Raw genomic sequence first — 20,093 nt, forward strand, 5'->3', positions numbered from 1 at the left:
ATCTTCTGTGACCTTGATCCTTTTTTTCTCCCCCTTCAGATTGTCTCTGGCCAAAATGTGTGCCCTAGTAACAGCACAGGAAGCCCGTGCATAGAAGTGGACGTACTGGGCATGCCCCTGGATAGCTGTCATTTCCGTACGAAGCCCATCCATCGAAACACTCTGAACCCCATGTGGAACGAACAGTTTCTGTTCCGGGTTCACTTTGAAGATCTTGTATTTCTTCGTTTTGCAGTTGTGGAAAATAACAGTTCAGCGGTAACTGCTCAGAGAATCATTCCACTCAAGGCTTTAAAACGAGGTAGAATGAAAATCCCAAGCAGCACCCATGGTACCCCTGGCCTTTTTTTTAAGGAAGGCATGAAGTAAGGAAAGAAAAGAAGGGAGAGTTGTGGGGGGTTGCAAAAGTGAGCCATGGTTGGAGATGGTGCCTGGAAGACATCCAGTATTGGAAGCCAGGGTGGTATTAGATAGAAAGCAGGGGAAAGAGAATTTTTGAACAAAGGCCAGGGCTGATGGCTTGTGGATTGGCTTTAGTGTGGCGCTCTGAGGAATTTTGGCTTCTTGCACCTGGCTCATGCATTGCTTCTCAAACTGATGTGCACAGGAATCACTTTGGTAATAACATGCAAATCCCAGTTACATAGGTCTGGGTCAGGGCTTGAGATTCTGCCTTTCTTTCTTTGTTTCTTTTTTAGACCTTTATGTATTTATTTATGTGGTGCTGAGGATTGAACCCAGTGCCTCACATGTGCTAGGCAAGTGCTCTACCACTGAGCCACAACCTCAGCCCCAACATTCTGCCTTTCTAACAAGCTTCCAAAGGTGGCAATTCTGCTGAACTACACTAAGTACCAGGTTCTACATGTTTCCCCCCATCTCTCCAGCCACACTCAAACTGCCATTCTCTGAGGTCCACAGACACATTGCAATTTCCTACTTCTTAATTATTTCCTATTTTTCTTCTCCATTGTGCAAATACCCCCTAATTATTATATTTGTTTGCTGGGGGATTAATAAGAAAATACCACAACAAGCAACTCAAGAGGCTGAGACAGAAGAATCTTGAGTTCAAAGCCGGCCTCAGCAAAAGGAAGGTGCTAAGCAACTCAGTGAGACCCTGTCTCTAAATAAATAAAAAAAAATATGGCTGGGGATGTGGCTTAGTGGTACAAAAACAAACAAACAAACAAACAAAAACCCAGAAATTTGTTTTCCTGCAGTTCTAAGGGCTAGAAGCCTGATTCAAGGTGGCAGCAGGTCTGGTCTCTTCAGAGGCCTCTCTTCCTGGCTTGCAGATGCCAAGCTTCTCAAAGTGTCCTCCGATGATCTTAGTCTGTGGGCACATGTCTGTGTCCTCTAAGGACACTGGTCATATTGGATTAGAGTCCACCCTTATGACCCCATTTTAACATACTTACCTCAATAAAGGACCTATCTCCAAATAGAGTCACATTCTGAGGTACTAGAGGTTCAGGTTTCAACATATGAATGGGGAGCACAATTCAACCCATGAGAGTTATTATAGAAATGTGAGAAAGAAAGGAATAGAAAAAATATTTTTTAATTATCCATCATTCCATCTCCCCAATATAATCACTTTAGGTGAACATCTTTTGCAGACTTCATTTCTCTGCCCGTGCATATGACACATGAGATATGTTTTTAAACAGTAGGCTCCCTACTAATCTTAGTATTTTGCAAGTTACTAGTTTTCACTCTCTAATGTATGTGATGAGCAACTTTTCATGTTACCTGTACATTGACATTACCACTCTTTTTTTAACCACTTTTTTTTTTTTACTACTTTTATTGGCTGCACATGCCTTGATGTCAAAATGATCAGGTTTTCCTGCTAGTTTTTTTTTAAATGAGGTTACTTTTTTATACTTTATTTTATTCATTTGGTTTTTTATTTTTTAAATATATATTTTTAGATATTAATGGGCCTTTATTTTATTCATTTATTTATATGTGGTGCTGAGAATCGAACCCCATGTCTCACACATGCTAGGCAAGTGCTCTACCACTGAGCCACAACCCCAGCCCCTCATTTGTTTTTTTAAATATTTTTTAGTTGTAGATGAACATAATACCTTTATTTTATTTATTTATTTTTTTATGTGGTGCTGAGGATCAAACCCAGGGCTTCACATGTGCTAGGCAAGTGCTCTATCACTGAGCTACCACCCCAGCCCTTTCCTGCCAATTTTTGTTTGAATTTTGAGTATCTGTTTCAGTCTAAGTTAGGAACAGTACCGGACAGCACCCTCCCAGTGAAAAGATGCCTACTAGTCACATGCCTGTCGTCATCTATTGCCCATTTTAAGGTGATATTTCTACCTATCATTTGTTAATCTCCTTGGAGTATCTTCTTTGCAGAGCTCTATAGTACTTGGGTTAATAGGCTTTTCCCAATTTCTACAATATTTCAGGATATCGACATCTTCAGCTGCGAAACCTCCACAATGAAGTCTTGGAAATCTCTAGTTTGTTTATAAACAGCAGAAGAATGGAAGAAAATTCCTCTGGCAGTACCTTGCCAGCCTCTTTGGTAATTAAGTTCTATTTCAATCAGCATGTTTGAGGGGATTGCTACACTGGAGGTGGGCTTTCTTTTGCTATAGCAAAGTGGTCTGTGAGAGTCATGAATTGGGTGGCCGTGGAAGTAATAACAGCTGAAACTTGGCTCTTGACAAAGCACTCTACACATACACCACCTCACAAGTTCCCTACATGAGACCCATGCCCACAGAAGTCTGAGGACCACTGGAGCAGAGTTCAGTCCACTAATCTAGGGTAGTTTATTTAAACAGTAAACATAGCTTTAATAAACTGGTTAATTTCATTCTGCTTCCTCTTTAAAAATATATTTGAAAGTATGTCCATTGATTACCTTGTCTACATGTCTAATCATCTGATCGCTATTGTATCAATCTGACGATGCGGCATAGGAGTAAGGAGTTTTGGAAAGGCACCTGTGCTCACAATAATGGCACTGGCTGGGACCACTTCTGCCACCATCTATAAATAGCCCTGCCTTCTTCTCTGGCCTTCTCTTACCCTTACTCCTGTTGGTCTCTTCTCTCTCTGTCCTTGATCTTATCTCCTTGGGTTTTTCTCCTTTTCTTTTCAGCACTTCACATCAGCCTTAACTGAACAAATCTGTGGAGATTTAAAAATATCCTTGTGCCCAAGCCACACTCCACACCAATTAAGTCAGAATCTAGGGCTGGGGGCCCAGGCATCTGTCTTTTGAAAGATCCCTGGGTGATTCCAGTGTGTGACCAAGGCTGAGAACAACCCTTTGGTCAGGGTGGAGGAAGGTATGAGCTCCACCTTGCGCAGAAGATTGACAGGCGGGAACAGGCCTCACTTCCTGGTCCCAGAGAGCAGGGATCAGGTGCTTTCAGAGAGGCAAAACAGGTTTGTTACCCAGCTCTGGGTTGGTTGCTTCCATATCTATTAGAGCTGAAGGCTGCACAAATGCTGCAAGTTCACTGTCTTCACTCACACTTCTGACACCAAAATGCACGTTGTCTTTTCCACACCACTGCTCCTCCTCTCCAGCACCAGTTTGGGATCTTGCATTTAAACTTGATTCTGACACTTTTCACCTGGAGTTAGTGGCAGAGCCCACAAATTAATGGTTTAGTCTCATAAGACTTCCCCTGCTTCAGATGCCAATCACCAGTCCCAGATTGTCACTGGGACTTCTAACAATCCAGCTAGGGACAAAGACCACATATCTATTTATTTTTTATACCACACCATACCATCCTTGGGGTTCTCAGGCAGCAGCTTCTATGCCTGGTAGGTACACATTCTTCAGCCATAGCAGACACCACCCTTCAGTGCTAAAGCCAATAACTGGACATTTTCCTAGATTTCTCCCTCTCTCTTATGCCCCCCCAGTTAAGACTTAGTAGTTTTCAAATACAGTCATCTCTGTCCATCCTTCTGCCTTGGTCCTGATTCATTCTCATCTGGCTATAACAGTGGGTTCCTAAGTGGTCTCTTTTTCACCAGGGTTGTCCTCTCTGCCTTCCTTTAGAATCTCCCAGGCAGATCTATCTAATCTGATCAATGTCATTCCTCACAGAAATCGTTCTTTGGTTTTCCATTGCTTTCAGGGTAAAGTTTATAGCAGAGGTAACAAAAATCCAATGCAGGAGGATGCTAGGAGGATGAGGTGAATGTACATACATGGGCTGGGCAGAGACTCCAGGAAAGCAGAGAGTTCTTGGAGGAGCAGCTTAGGGGAGCAGCTGTTACCCAGCTCTCAGCTCCAGCTGCTTGTCGCCATGCAGTATCACCAGATCTTCTGGTTTTGGGGGAGAACCAGGACGTCTGTATTTTTATTAATGTTGGTAACATTTTTACCTTTTTAAAAACATAGTAGAGGTTAACCCATGCAATTAAAGTATGTGTGTTTTATGGGATGCAAATAATACCTCAGTAAAACTGATTAGATGAAAACACATTGTGCAAGCACAGCAAAATAGCCAACCTTTTCTCTCCACCCCAAATAAAAATAAAGTTCATGTTAAAACACTTCAGCCCTCCAATTGCCATTTTGCCAGTTCCAGTCCAAAGTTTAGCCAGTTCCATGAAGTCCTACAGGAATGTGCATTGCCAAGGCTCAGGCTTTCTCCCTCCCGCATATGAGCCACTGACCTTGCTGAGGTGCCCAGAATGACCTGACCTAGGTCCCTGCTAAATCTCTGCACAGGTGCTGCATCAATTTGAGATCCCCTTGTTCCACTCTTCATCTGCTAGATCACATTGGGTCCTTCAAGACTTACATGAGACCATTTTCAGGAAGCCTCCCTGCCCCCAGGTTTCCTCCAAACCTCCTGTGGGTTCCCAAGCAACTTACCATGCTTCTTACAATGGCCCCTTTCTCCTCTAGCCTCTCATTCTACTTGGAGCCCTTGAATGCAGGAATAATATCTCATTTGTCCCTGAATCTCCAGGGCTAGGCATAATGTCTGATTCACTATAGGCTCTCCATAAATGATTTCATATTTTGAATGATTAATATATCTTAATATGCAAAATGCTCAAAGAGTTGAGTTACACACTCACCAAGTTCTTCCTAATGGACATACTTTCTCTATTGTGATTATTTGTGTGCCTGGACAGTGAGCTAAGGGAAGACATTTTATTTATCATCTTACTATTCAAAATTCTAACCCAAGAGAGATGGAATGCAATAGATAGTGTAGAATTTCAGTTCATAAATAAGGACTAACATTTATTTCAGATAACATAAGTCCCTAGTTATAATAGAAAGAGACATTGATTGAAAATAAGTCAATTCTTTGGTGGTGTGCTGTTAAGTAATCTCCCTAATCTATTAAAGAAGATGTACATTGTCTCTCCTACCTCATTCATATCAGGTTATAAATGGTTATAAATTCTTGTCTTTTGCATTTATATATCCCTCTAGATACTTCTAAGTACATCACCCCTGTATGGAATAGAACTAGAAATATAGTAATTAGAATGAATGAAAATCATGTGATCTTCCTTCACAGATGTTTAATACAGAAGAGAGAAAATGTTCACAGACTCACAGAGTCACAGTGCATGGGGTCCCAGGTCCAGAGCCCTTTGCTGTCTTTACTATAAATGGAGGCACCAAAGCCAAGCAGCTTCTCCAACAGGCAAGTCTACTGGACCTATGGTTAGGAGAATACAAATCTAATGTATATAGATGTATGTGTGTGTGTGAGAGTATGTGTGTAAGCATACACATGTGGACATCAATGCACAAATGTCTGTGCTGATTATACACTTTTTAAATATTTGTGAATGAGATCAGCTCTAAGAATGACCTGAAGATAATCTCCAGTTCCATCCGTTAGCAGGCAAATGTCATGATTTCATTCTTCTTTATGGCTCAGTAACATTCCCTTGTGTATATGTACCACATTTTCTTTATCCATTCATCTGTGAAGGGCACCTAGGTTCGTTCCATAGATTAGCTATTGTGAATTGAGCTGCTATAAACATTAAGGTGACCATGTCACTATAGTATGCTGATGTTCAGTCCTTTGGGTATATGCCAAGGAGGGAAATAAGCCAATTGCCAAAAAAACCAAAGGCCAAATGTTTTCTCTGATATGCAGATACTAACTACAATAAGTGGGGGAGGGGGGTAGGTAGGGAAGAATAGAAGTACTTTGGATTAAGCCAAGGGGAATGAAGGGAAGAGAGAAGGAATGAGAATAGGAAATATAGTAGAATGAATCAGACTTTATGTTTTTATGTGCATGACCAATATAAGTCTACATGACTACATGACCAATGTAAATCTACATAATGTACGACCAGAAGAATGAGAGGTTATACTCCATATACGTTTAATATGTCAAAATACATTCTACTATCATGTATAACTAATAAGAACAAATAAAAAAGTATAAAAATAAGAATGGCCTGAGGAATCTTGGTACTACTAGACAAGCTACCTTAACCACAGAGAAATTTTTAACAATTCTTCAACCACGTAAAACTCCGGGCTCTAGAAACTTAAAAACCAGAACAAATGGCCTTCCAACCGTATAAAATTTTTCCCTCTAAGTCTAGACACAGGCCTCATCTTCCTTCATAACGCAGCACTTACTAATCATTCAGAATTTACACAGGAGCTAAATGAAGTCTGTTTGCCATCCTAGAAGTTGAATCAGATTCCCAGAGCATCCGGGTAGACCACATGGGCCAAGGACACATCTCCAGCACTTGAAGCCTAAGGCTCTCCTTTGCCTGTGGAGCCCTCCCTCCCTATTTCCCCCTGGCACTTGATCTTGACCTTTGAAGTCCTACCCATCTGGTGATGTAAAGAAGCAAGGAAAGCCTGAACAAGAGAACATGAGCCTCTTACCCCAAACCCTGAGCCAGCAGGCCTAAGCCCCTTCACGCCAGGACACTTCTGCTCTAGATCCCTTTAGCAATCTTGAGGCCTTCTGCACGCAAAATCACTGTCTATGGCAGGACTTCTAAGAGGGAGAGACCAGGAACAAAGAGCAGCATCCAGAAGAGAAAGGGCAGCTCTCCACAGGGCAAAGCAGAGCCCATGTGTAACTCTCTTTCTGCACACTAGAAGCTCTACCCCTGCTTGACACAGTGGCTGATTATCCTTGTAGATTCTTTTATTCTTAACCCACTTCAGAACTCCTCCTCCTCCTTGAGGATAGGCCAACTGGAGCAAGGACCAAGGGAGGGACCCTGGAACTCCCTCTGAAATTAGGGTATATGATGAAATGTAGCTGGAATCAGATAATGTGTGGGGAAATTAAGAACCAACTGAACAACCATACCAAGTATTAATAAGTGTCTCTGTCCTTTGAAGGTACACGTCTATAGATCCACCAACAATTTAGCCAACATTTTATAATTAGGTGGATCATAGAAAACCATTAGGTATCATATTTTACAGATGATCAAAAAGAAGTTTCTGTCAAATGTGTGCACGCGTGTGGGTGTTGTGTTTTTGTTTTTCTTTTCTTTTTTTTTTTTTTTTAACCAATCAATCCATGAACTTCAGCATTCACAATCATAAAGCACTGCCAAGGTTTTGTAAGATAAAGACAACTTCTAATAGGCCATCCACGAAAAGCAGCCCCTTATTGTCATATCTGCAAAGAAGTCCTCAGAACAGAAGAAGGCAGACACTGACCCTCTCATGGCGTCTTCATACGCGGAATTATCCCTGAACTGGTAGTTCTGAGCTTCAGGCAACCTGATTGACTTGGCCCCCACAGAATCAATAACACGGTGTCTGTTTTAGACCGAGGGCTGAGGTGGAGGGATCAGAATCTTCTGAGAATCTTCTGCTCCACCAACCTCAGTATATTACCTTCTGCTTTCTTTCCAAGTGAGAAAATGTTGACTCTGGTCACTGCATGGTTGACACAGGCCTGGGGAGAAGGGGATTTGCTTAATCCAGGCCAGGTGGCAGCAGCTTTCTCTCATCACCCAGCCACTTTTACAGGGAGGTGACACAGGGGGGTTTCTTCATCATGGCTGACATTTACTCCCTTGGAGATCCACCTTTTGTTAGTAATCTGCTAATGAGTGAGAAAGAACACATCAGTAAAGGTATCTACAGTGATGGCTAGTATTTATTGAGTTTTCATACTTTACACTTTATTCTCATAATGTTCTCATAATGTTACACTTTATGCCTCAATCATAAAACAAACTGAAATTAAGAGAATGTTGCTAATGGCTGTTCTTAGTTTTTAGATGGGAGAACTGAATTTCCGAGGGATTAAGTATCTTGCCCAACACTTCATAGACAGGAAGGTCCAGGTTTGACTGGCTCCAGATCCTTGCCACAATCACGCCATGTAAACTGCACAGGGTCAGTAGCCAACAAAGAAAATACTTCCTGCTGGGTTTTTAAGGCACTCTGTCAGGAGTTTACCGAAAGGAGAATTCCCAGCAACTTAGATCAGATGAGAATTTAGCCTTGTGGAACCTTCCATGAGAAGATGATTGAGTATTTCCAATGTGAGAAGACGAGATTATTTTAGTAAAAGCTGGATGAGGTTCTTTGCCCTCTGTTATGTTTACAAGATTACAAAGGGCTAAATTCATGGAGTGAAAAACCTAAAGTTTTTAATTTAGTAGGAACTCTCATTCCAGCAGTGGGAAAATAGCTATGCTGTCTGGGGATTGCGGAGAAATTGTACCATTGCCCAGAATGGACATAAACAATCCTTTCTGGACATACAAGAATTCTTAGATCTTCCAGAAAGAATTATGCAACACTCCAGAGGAGGTTTTGCTTATAAATTTCACATCAAACCTATCTGAACATCGTGAAGATTTGTTTTGAATTTAAGCTTGTGCTACACTCCTTAGAAGTGAGCCCAATTTTGCCATTGTTTTTTTCTTTAGATTCTGACAACTGAACAAGACACCAAACCTATCATTACAGACTATTTTCTGATGGAAGAAAAGTATTTTATATCTAAAGAAAAGAATGAATGCAGGAAACAACCGTTCCAGAGAGCCATTGGTCCAGAGGAAGAGATCATGCAGATTTTAAGCAGCTGGTTTCCAGAAGAAGGCTACGTGGGCAGGATTGTCTTAAAAACCCAGCAGGAAGTAAGTGTATTCTGGGAACAGCCAACACAGTTACAGCTCAGTGGTTAGCCTTCTCACCACTCACCACCTCCCTCAAATCCTGAGCTTCTTTCATTGCAACTTGGTGTATATTGTTCTTCTTAAGTAAATATGGTGAAATGATTTTATTTTTCCATACATATCTTGGACTAGGGTTGTGACTCAGTGGTAGAGTGCTTGCCTAGCATGCATGAGCACTGGATTCGATCCTTAGCACAACATAAAAATAAAAATAAAAGATATTGTGTCCACCTAAAACTAAAAAATATATGTTAAAAAAAAGAAAGTTATCTCTAACTTGCAGAAATTCAGTCTAAAAAACCCATCTTTTATAAAGCAAGAACTTAAAGGATCCCTGTGCATGTTATCAGCTGTGAGTCCAGTATTTTATTTGTATATGAAAAGACATTGTTGTAGTTGGGCACTGAGGTATACACCTGTAATCCCAGTTACCTGGGAGGCTGAGGTAGGAGGATCCCAAGTTCGAGGCCAGCCTAGGATTGCACACAGTTTAGAACTTAAGAACTATTTATTTTTGGAATGTTCCATTTAATATTTTCAGGCCATGGTTCTGAAACTGCAGAATGTAAAACCTCAGATAAGGGGGACTCCTCTGTTCTGTAATGCAGGGTCTGTAGGAATTCTACATTTTAATGTTGATTGCTTTCTTGTTAGTGCCTGCTAAATATAAAGTTTTAGCCAAAACAGGTTGAGCATTCCTTAAATTGTTCAAACCATATATTGCAAAATAACTTACAACATTGAAAGGTATTTGAATGATCTCATGCTATAATGGACAATGTATTACATATAACCTGTGAAGTCTGTGCAAATATTCCAAAATTGGAAACATTTCAGTCTCAAGCATTTCAGATAGGGACACTCAACCTATAAAAGTTTCTGTACTGGTAAGTAAAACAGCACTATTTGAAAATACTCCATAATTTCACATAAAGTAAGAGTAATCTCTCAGCATTGGTCAGAATTAGTAAAAATTTCTATTACCCGTGCTAATATTTCCATGATCATCTCCACAAAGGAAAGAAAGCAACTTCTGCCCTGTGACTCCAAATAGGTTGACTCCCATTTGACTTTGTTAATAGAACACTTCTTTTTCTTTTCTTTTTTGGTACTGGGGATTGAGGCCAGGGGTGCTTTATCACTGAGCTACATTCCCAGCCCTTTTTAAAAATTTTTAATTTTGAGACAGGGTCTCACTAAGTGGCTGAGGCTGGCCTCAAACTTGCAATACTTCTGCCTCAGCCTCCTAGGTGCTGGGATTATAGGCGTACACCACTGTGCCCGCAAACCAATTTTTTCTTGAATAAACTGATTAACATGTCACTACCTTACTGCCATTTTTGAAATAGTATATAAGGCTATTGTTCTAGCATAGACAGTCTTTATGATATTTGAATAACAAAGCAATTGAGTCAATTCAATATTTATTAATTATATAATATGTGCCAGGTCCCATTCTGAGCACCTGGCCTGATCCTTTTGGCTCGTAATAGAACATAGTGGTCCATGTCTACTGGGCACAGTGGAGATGATGGTAAATTTTATCCTTTGTGTGTCATTTTTTCAATCCCTGATTACTGTGAATGTGACCTGAATCTTTCCTAGAACTCTAGCATCTGCTCTGAGACCCAGAGCCACCACCTTCCTTCCCTAACTGTATCTCAGACCATAAAAGGATACTTGGTTTAAGCAAAGAAATGTAATTATCTCTCCAGCTTCCTCTCCCTGTCAGGCATTGGAATTGCTAAGACAGAGAATAATCATTAGAAACAGTTCTAATGATAATCACTTCAGGAGAAGATATCAGAGAGCTTAACTGGACTTTTGAGCCCTTTAATTTCTAATTTTCCCCCCATTTCCTATTTCTAATTGTCTTGCCTTGTTAAAATGCATTCTTTATGTGACAATGCCAGTGAATAAGTAAAATTTTCAAACCATTTATTGTATGATCATTTATAACACTGAAAAGTCTCAAAAACCCACTATTTTTAACGAGCTCATGATGTAATGAAAACCGTTTTACACATAGGGAAATAGAATCAGAGAGGTTACAAGCATGACAGGATCAGAAGTAGAAAGAGCTCAAGTCTTAGGCGGGCTGTTCCTTCTGCCATCCTGTGCTCCCAACACTAGAATTGCATCAGTCCTGTGGATTATCCACACCCAGCATGGTGGAAGGCAGCAGGAGGCATGAGCAGGAGGCAAGATAGACAGGCTGCTGTCTAAGAGGACATCATTCCATGGTTAGGACTGAGCAGTCTGGGGATGCCCTGAAGGCAATTTAAATATATATGACAACAGGCAGTAGAGATCTCAGAAGTAGATGCTAATAAATGCTGGTAGAAGAGAAGCATTTTGAAGAAAAAGGGGGATAAATTAGAAAGGAAAGCTAATAAGCTTTTATCTCATAAGCAGAATTACACCGAGTTCTCCTTGATATATCTTTGTGGGGAGGTTTTTGAAATGACTAAAATCTATCCCAAAAGATAACAAATTGCATTTAGTGTATTCAGGTTTAACTAGTACATAATGATAGCAAAATTTACTGAGGCTGGGGTGTAGTTCAGTGGTAGAGCATATGCTCAGCATGCATGAGGCCTTGGGTTCAATCCCCAGCACTTAAAAAAAAAAAAAGACTCTGATTGAAAAGTGACTTTAGCAATCATTGAAGGCAAACAGGCACTTACGATTGATAGATTTGGGTTATAAGTATTTCCATTTATTTTATCATTTGGAAATTTTAAGATATATAAGTAGTTTGCCTATATCAATTAAAAGTCCCTAAATTGCTGTCTGTGACCTCTGACCTCTCCAGCTTGCCTTGTGTACTTTTTTTTGTTTCCTTGGCTGTAGAGCCATCAGCCACATCTTCCTATAGTCGATGTGACCCCCTCTGACTACTGCTGGATTTGAAATCAGACAAGCCAGGGCTCTGCTGCAAATTAGGCTATCCTGAATAGGTCACCTAACTTTTGTAAACCTCACTGCCCTAATTTATAAAATCTATATAATAGAAACTACGTCATTTAACAAAACAACACTGTTGCTCACAACAAAACTCACTGTCAAAATATAGACAATATATACAAAAATAAGTGAAGAGGCTGAGGTTGTGGCTCAGTGGTAGAGCGTTTGCCTTGCATCTGTGAGTCACTGTGTTCATACCTCTGCACCACATAAAATAAATAATTAAATAAGTTGTTCAACTTAAAAAATAAGTTTTCTTGTTAAAAAAATTAAAATTAAAAAATAAGTGAAAAGGGGTTATGATGAGAGCTACTGTTATTATTTCTGTTCATAATTTGTGACTTATGGGACTGAAAACTCCCTAAATATGAATAAACTCTGAATGGGGCTCTAAGGAGTCCTCTTAAAAGTGATGCATTGGGCTGGGATTGTGGCTTATTGGGGGCTGGGGTTGTGGCTCAGTGGCAGAGCGCTTGCCTTGCACATATAAGGCACTGGGTTTGATCCTCAACACCACATAAAAATAAGTAAACAAAATAAAGATATTGTGTCCTTCTATAAAAAAAATTTAAATATATTTTTTAAAGTGATGCATTGTTTTGGGGACATTTTATGCAGCATCTTAGAACTTTTTTTCTTATTTCTTGCTTCCTGATTTTTGGGACACTGAGATTATAAATCCTGCTATGTGAATTACCCCATCCTCACTCTCTGACTAAACATGATCAGTGCAATGGCAGCCACATCATATTATGCAGGAAGATCTCTTGGAATGGACATGAAATGATGAGTACAGTCTTTTAAGTGAGGACTCAAGTTTTAGAGTGGGAACAAATCTCATTTTATATAATAAAATGGATAATAACTCTTGTCCCCTACCCACCCACACCAGTATACCATGAATTGGTTCAAAAAATTCAGTTGTGTAAATTGTAGGGCTATGATTGCACAGGTAATGAAATGATTGATTAGGGCAGGTGGGTGCAGCTGTCTGGCAAGCTCCAGGACCAGTCCTTTCGGGTCTTGGTTACAGTTTGGCACCACCTGGTGGCATTTTTCCATCCTTACTTTAATATCAGTGGGGACAATTCTGAGTAATGTGGCTGGGTTGGAACTTCCAGGATGGTGGCAGTAATTCTTGGATCCTTCTGCTTAATTAGCACCATTTCATAGCCTGGACTGGAGATGGTGCTGGAAATAGGAGGATTGTCCTGTCAAGTCCTCATCCCTGAGACGGGGTTGGCTATTCTTTACTAGCCTTCCCTGTCTTCCCTCCTCTCTTGCAGAAGATAATTAAAGCTGCTCTCATTTGAGACTGGGGGATGCCAAAAGACAGGAACCATCTTATAATCACATTATAGCTAAATCACGTAATGCCAGTTTTGTTGTATGCATGTATTCACGTATGCAAAATATATCTGTGTATCCATAACAAATGTTTAGAAGGATATAAAACCTAACAACAGTGAGATGTTCTTTATTTGTTTTGTGTGTGTGTGTGTGTGTGTGTGTGTGTGTGTGTGTGTGTGTGGAGAATGAGGTGGGGAAAAGAAAAAAAGTATGAGAATAAGAAAAGTTTGCTTTTTTATTGAATTACTTCTATACTTTCGAATTTTTTAAATAAGATGTATATATCCTTATACTATATATATAGAGAGATGTGTATATATGTATATATTTATATGAATTTACATATACAAAATTCACCAAAGCCAGTTTATCTAAAGCTAATGCAATAACCCATTTTCATAATTATTGATATTAAAAAATTAAATTAAAAATAATTTTGCTGATATTCATTTCAGTGTGGTTTACCTTCAGCCATTGTATCATGTCAGCCTTTTCACTGTAGGTTTTGTTCACCCAGCTTGTCAGAATGTCAATTTCATGTCTCACATTTCAGAAGTCTAATGATTTCCTAAATGCTCAAAGTCTATATGGAAATTGTGGGTTTCTCTAAATGTAATTTACTGTGTTGTTATTTGGCTTTTGGGAATTGAAAAAATGGTGAATTTTCTTTTTACAAATTTATCTACAGTTGATTTAGACTCTCAAAATCCATATCTAATAGGAGCAGATGAACTGGCTTATTCTAGGCCAGACCTTCTCAGTGTGTCAATTAGCAGAAATACAATGCTTTCTTCCTCTCAAAAGACAGGTATATCCTTTTAGAATAGTTCATGAAATATTAACTAATGTATGAAACATAAATCTAAGAACTTGTTTCTGTATTACCAAGATACAGCTCAAAGTCTTGCTAATTTTTTTTTATTCTGCATCACCTTACCAATTACTGTTTTCATTTTCTAACCTAGACCATAGAAGAGAAAAACATTATTCAAGATGACAAAGAGGCGATCTTGAGCTCAGAGGAGGAGAGTTTCTTTGTCCAAGTGCATGATGTTTCTCCAGAGCAACCTCGAACAGTAATCAAAGCACCCCGTGTCAGCACTGCACAGGATGTCATTCAGCAGGTAAAAACTGCTCTTTGGGGGAGGGAGGTGTAGCTTGTTGGTAGAATGCTTGCCATGCATAAAGCCCTGGGTTCCATCCCCAGCACTGCAAGAAAAATAACTTACTCCCTTCCTCATCTCATTCCTTTTGTCAGTATAAGTTATAGGGACAAATTAGATGTCTGTTTCATTGTTCTAGAATGAAATTCTTCAACAATGGGGACCCGAAAAGGAAGAGTATGCCTCTGAAGGCTAGGAAATATTAGTGCATTCCTTCAACAGATATTCAGCTAGTGTGCACAGTGAGCCTGGGACTCTGTGAAGCATTGACAGTAGTGGATTTTGAAGGAAGCTCTCTGGAATGGTCATTTCATTGTCCCAGAAATGTCTGAGCCAATATCTAATGACCACCTCTCAAGGATCCTACAGAAGACAAGCAGGAGGCTTACTCTGACCCTCTCCCTTCCTCTATCTCAAGCTTCTTTGTCTGCATGGTTTCAGAGAACTGTTTCCTTCCCAACTATGGCCTCCTCATAGTTTGCATTCATTAAGCACCTGAGAAGGGATAGTTTGCATTCATTAAGAGCACAGACCTTGATCAGTTGCTCTAGCTCCAAACCCAGCTCTACTACTTTACTAACTCTGAGGTCCTGAGGAAGATCTCAGATCTGTGCCTCAGCTACTGGGTGCTGGTAAAATAGTTCTTTGGGGTGAAAAGAAGAAAAAAAAAAAACCCTATTTATTCCTGTTAATAAGGTAGTGTAAATACTACCTTGTCTGCCTTCACTAGCCCTTTTCTCCACTTAGCTCCAGCACATCCTGTGTGGTAAGACACTGCATAGATAGCATGGAGATAGCATAAATAGTACTTTCCTCACTGGTTGCTGTTAGCACAATGCCTGGCAGGTGGTAAATACTACTGACGTGTAAGTTGCTATTCCTTTGTGTGACCATTTGGGTTAATGCTAGTCACCTTAATTATGACTTTGTATTCCAGATTGTGGTTCTTTTTTTTTTTTTCAAACTTACACTCCTCTTTTTTTTTTTATTGGTTGTTGAAAACATTACAAAGCTCATGACATATCATCTTCCATACATTTGATTCAAGTGGGTTATGAACTCCCATTTTTTACCCCAAATACAAGTTGCAGAATCACATCGGTTACATGTCCACATTTTTACATAATACCATATTAATGACTGTTGTATTCTGCTACCTTTCCTATCCCCTGTTATCCCCCCTCCCCTTCCCTCTCATCTTCCCTCTCTACCCCATCTGCTGTTGTTTAATTCTCTCCCTTGTTTTTTTTTCCCCTTTTCCCTCACAAACTCTTATATGTAATTTTGTGTAACAATGAGGGTCTCCTTCCATTTCCATACAGTTTCCCTTCTCTCTCCCTTTCTCTCCCCCCACTCGTCTCTGTTTAATGTTAACTTTGGAATCAACCTAGATGCCCTTCAATAGATGAATGGATTAAAAACTGTGGCATTTATACACAATGGAGTATTACGCAGCACTAAAAAAATGACAAAATCATGGATTTTGCAGGGAAATGGATGGCATTAGAGCAGATTATGCTAAGTAAAGCTAGCCAATCCTTAAAAAACAAATGCCAAATGTCTTCTTTGATATAAAGAGAGCAACTAAGATCAGAACGGGGAAGAAGAGCATGAGGAAAAGATTGTGGTTCTTTTGCTCATCTTTGCCTCCTCCAAGTAGAATATCTGGGACAGAGTAGGTCCTCAGAATGAATAAATGCATAAATGAAAGATATTCTTGTACAAAATAAAGGCTGACTTTGTGACTTCTAAAATCCCTTCAACATCCAACACTGCTTAAAAGAGGCAGCCTTGTGGGATGAGGGTTCCTGGGAGGCAGGATTCTGTTCCTCACTGGCTGAATAACCTTCCTATCTATGAGCTTTGGCCTATACGGAAAATTCGGTTCCAGTCTTTATTCTGTTGCTTACTAGCTGTGTTTTCTCTGGAATCTGCTTAACTTTTATAAGTCTAAGCTTCCTCATCTAAATTATAGACCATTAGAAAGCTAAACGAAGTAACCTGAGAAAGTATGTTATACAACTACACAGCTGCACAATAAGGCACTGGTCAACATGATCTGGAAGATTCCCTCTGTCTCTCAAAGTCTATGCCACTTTTCTACCTTACAGTTTCATTTCAGATGAATGCAAATGTTGGAGATACTTCATTCAGTTGATATTAACTTTTCTTTCAGACATTATGCAAAGCCAAATATTCCTACAGCATCCTTAGCAACCCCAACCCAGGGGACTATGTGCTTTTGGAAGAGGTGGTCAAAGACATGCCCAACAAGAAGTCTTCTACCCTAAAGTCTTCACAGCGAGTCCTTTTGGATCAGGAGTGTGTGTTTCAAGCCCAAAGCAAGTGGAAAGGTGCAGGGAAATTCATCCTTAAGCTAAAGGAGCAGGTACAGGTAAAGTTTAAATTTAATTTGCCCTCTTCATAAATCATTTGATATTCATAATCACGTAGTAACCAGATTTGGGAACTAGTAAAATCTCAAACTTCCTGAGTCAGAGTTTAGGTGGGAAAAAAATTGTTGGGCTTTGTTTACACTGTGTAGGAAAAAATGTACTCCCTGTGTGGCAAAGAAGGCCTGAGAGGTGAGTTCCTCGGCCCTTCTTCCAACCTCTACTTAATAGAGATGGAAGTGAAAAGAACTCTGACCTAGTGCCATGACTGAGGACCCCGGGTTTAACCTAACATCTAAGCAAATTCTCCCCCCCCCCCAACAGGCATCCAGAGAAGACAAAAGAAAGGGCATCTCTTTTGCAAGTGAACTTAAGAAGCTCACCAAGTCAACTAAGCAGCCCCGAGGACTCCTATCACCTCCTCAGCTCACAGTCTCAGAAAATGTCCAAAACAAGGAGGAGAAACCTGTGGGTGGCTTGTCCTCCAGTGACACGATGGATTATCGACAGTGATGGAGGGCAGCACGTTTTACCCAGGTACACTGTCATCACACCACTCTGAAACTGGCTCCACTGAAGCTACTTGGTGAAGCATAGTTAGTAGGGTAGCTGTCTTTTCCCAGTCAATGTCCCCCAAAGACAGGTGGAATGGTGCCTTAAGATAAGGCAAGGGCGGGCTAGGTTGTAGCTTAGCGGTAAAGTGCTCACCTATTTTATTTTAATAAAATAAAACTACAACTTAAAAAAAAATAAAAGAAAAAGAAGATAAGGCAAGAGCTCTGAAGACATAAGTAACACTTGAGCTTTTAACGTTTTAGGCCTCCTTATTTTGTAGATAACTAAACAGAGGCCCCAAGAAGGCAATCAACTTGTCCCAAATGCCACAATGGACTTATTTCATCATAGAACTCTCTTGATAATTAAAAACTCACATGAACATTCTCCAAGGGCTTTTTGGATCATTCAGCTTTTTATTCCTTTGGATTCTGCATTTTATGTTTTTCTAATTTCGCTTTGTTTTAACCTCAATAACCTCATCTCTTTCTGCCTCAATTAAAGAAACAAAAACCAACCAACCAAACAAACAACAACAACAAAAAAAAACCCTGGTATCCAGGATGTAATGATTAAAAAGAAAGCAAAATAACCTAACAGCCTCCATTTTTAAGATGCAACAAATTTAGAGTGTCAGTTGCCAGCCCACTGCTTAGTATTCATATACAAAGTAAATCTCATTCTGTCTTAAGGTAGATCATTCACATCAACCCTGAATGAAAGCATGTGAGGAAAACAAACATAAGTTTCTTTCTTTCAAATAGGACTTTTCTTGAGACTGGTCTGGCTATGTTGCCCAGGCTGACCTCAAATTCCTAGGCTCAAGTGATGCTTCTGCCTCATCCTCCTGAGTAACTGAGACTATAGGCACACACCACCCACCCAGCTTCACTTAGTTTCTTCATAAACTCAAGGGATCATTACATCTGTTTAGTTCTAAGACTTAAAATTCACAGGAGATCAACAGCATCATGAAGACATTAATGCTTATACTACAGAGCTTCACTGTTTTTACCACACTCCCAAATTTCTCACATCAAACTGTAAAATTGCTCACACTTTAAAGAATTCACTGATATATTCTAATGGAACCACACTGGATTCATAACAGCTCAAAAGAAAGCCCAATGCATTAAGATCCTGTTTCTATATTTGAGCATCTTTCAAAATAACTGGTGCCCCAGACTACACTTGTAAGGCTCTTTCAAAATAATAAGCAAGGATAGCCAGGCATGGTGGCACATACCTATAATCCCAGTGGCTCGTGAAGCTAAGACAGGAGGATCGCCCGAGTTCAGAGCCAGCCTCAGCAACTTAGTGAGGCACTAAGCAACTCAGTGAGACCCTATCTCTAAATATAATACAAAATAGGGCTAGGGATATGGCTCAGTGGTTAAGTGCCCTTGCGTTCAATTCCCAGTACCAAAAAAATAATAATAATAAGCAAGGCTAAATACAGGATATGGTCCCCACCAAAATATCTGCATATCCATCTATTCCAAGAGATCTGGGTTGTTGAGGTTTGTATATAAACACTCAGAAATCCCACAACTATGGCAGCAATTCACGTCACAGTATCAGATAATCTCTGAGGTTCAGTACTTTTTCTCTTGAAAAACATCTGGTATCTCAAATTTTAAAGTTCCAGATTCACTTTCTTTTATGCCCCAATGTTGCTGAAGCAATCATCAGTCCCTCCCCCAAGGGCCAAGTGAATTTAGGACTAGGCACCAATGTTGAGTCTCTCAAACTTTTAGAAATGACTAACCATAGTAGTGGGTCTGTGAGCCTACCATAAGGGCAGTGATCAAAATTCAAAATGTTGTTTCTATCAACATTAGTAAAATACAGAAGTGATAATGTCACATACATCTAATTCCCATGACAGTGAAATTACACCAAGGCTGGTAAATCTGTCATAAATGTACTACTACACTGAAGTAGCCCTCTGTGTACTCTAAGACTGCACCATGTACATAAGAATACAACTACTAGAAATTTGCACACCACATGAACATAACTGCTTATATTTTAGGAGAGGAGAAGAGAGTGATAGTGATTTAGATGACTGCCTCTGGATCCAATTTTCTTGCAGCAAGCAGACATTTAGAATCATTTAGTTGACTTCATAGCTTTGCTTAAAGTTGGGGAAGCTTTCTTTATAAACAGCAAAAGGTGCAACAATGAGAATTTACATCCCATAGACCTCCTTTATGATGTTCCCAGGAAAGAGTACTTATAAAAAAAAAAATGGTGGGGCTCTTTCTGTATATAGGCTCATAAGAAAATGTTTGGTGTTTCTGCCACTTTTTGAGTCACATATTTCATGTCATTTGTTCTAAACAATCACATCTAAAGTTTCAATAACCATCATTTAAGAACTTCTAAAGAAGTAAATTCATCTTACTCCTCTCAAATAACAGACACACAATTGAAAGAATTCTACCTTTCCTTAAAAGTTGAACAATGTGAGTTAAAAAGTTTTGTTTTTTTCCCGTAAAGAACA

General features: G+C 39.7%; 1 protein-coding gene across 6 annotated transcripts in view; it reads left to right on the forward strand.

Moving 5' to 3' along the window:
• The window catches only part of PLCE1 (phospholipase C epsilon 1), a 289,115-nt gene that overhangs the window by 266,531 nt on the left and 2,491 nt on the right, over window positions 1-20,093 (forward strand). For 5 of the 6 annotated variants that reach the window (XM_081267706.1, XM_081267708.1, XM_081267710.1 and 2 more), the window contains 7 exons: window positions 40-301; window positions 2,436-2,554; window positions 5,541-5,669; window positions 8,911-9,120; window positions 14,442-14,600; window positions 16,816-17,034; window positions 17,357-17,569. In XM_081267706.1, coding sequence (XP_081123832.1) covers window positions 40-301; window positions 2,436-2,554; window positions 5,541-5,669; window positions 8,911-9,120; window positions 14,442-14,600; window positions 16,816-17,034; window positions 17,357-17,545 — 1,287 coding nt within the window. In that variant the 3' untranslated portion in view covers window positions 17,546-17,569. The remainder of the gene's footprint in view (window positions 1-39; window positions 302-2,435; window positions 2,555-5,540; window positions 5,670-8,910; window positions 9,121-14,441; window positions 14,601-16,815; window positions 17,035-17,356; window positions 17,570-20,093) is intronic. The other variant, XM_081267709.1, reaches the window with a different exon arrangement.

The sequence above is a fragment of the Spermophilus citellus genome (assembly GCF_964194105.1).
Source record: "Spermophilus citellus genome assembly, chromosome: 15".
In the NCBI taxonomy this organism is placed as follows: domain Eukaryota; kingdom Metazoa; phylum Chordata; class Mammalia; order Rodentia; family Sciuridae; genus Spermophilus; species Spermophilus citellus.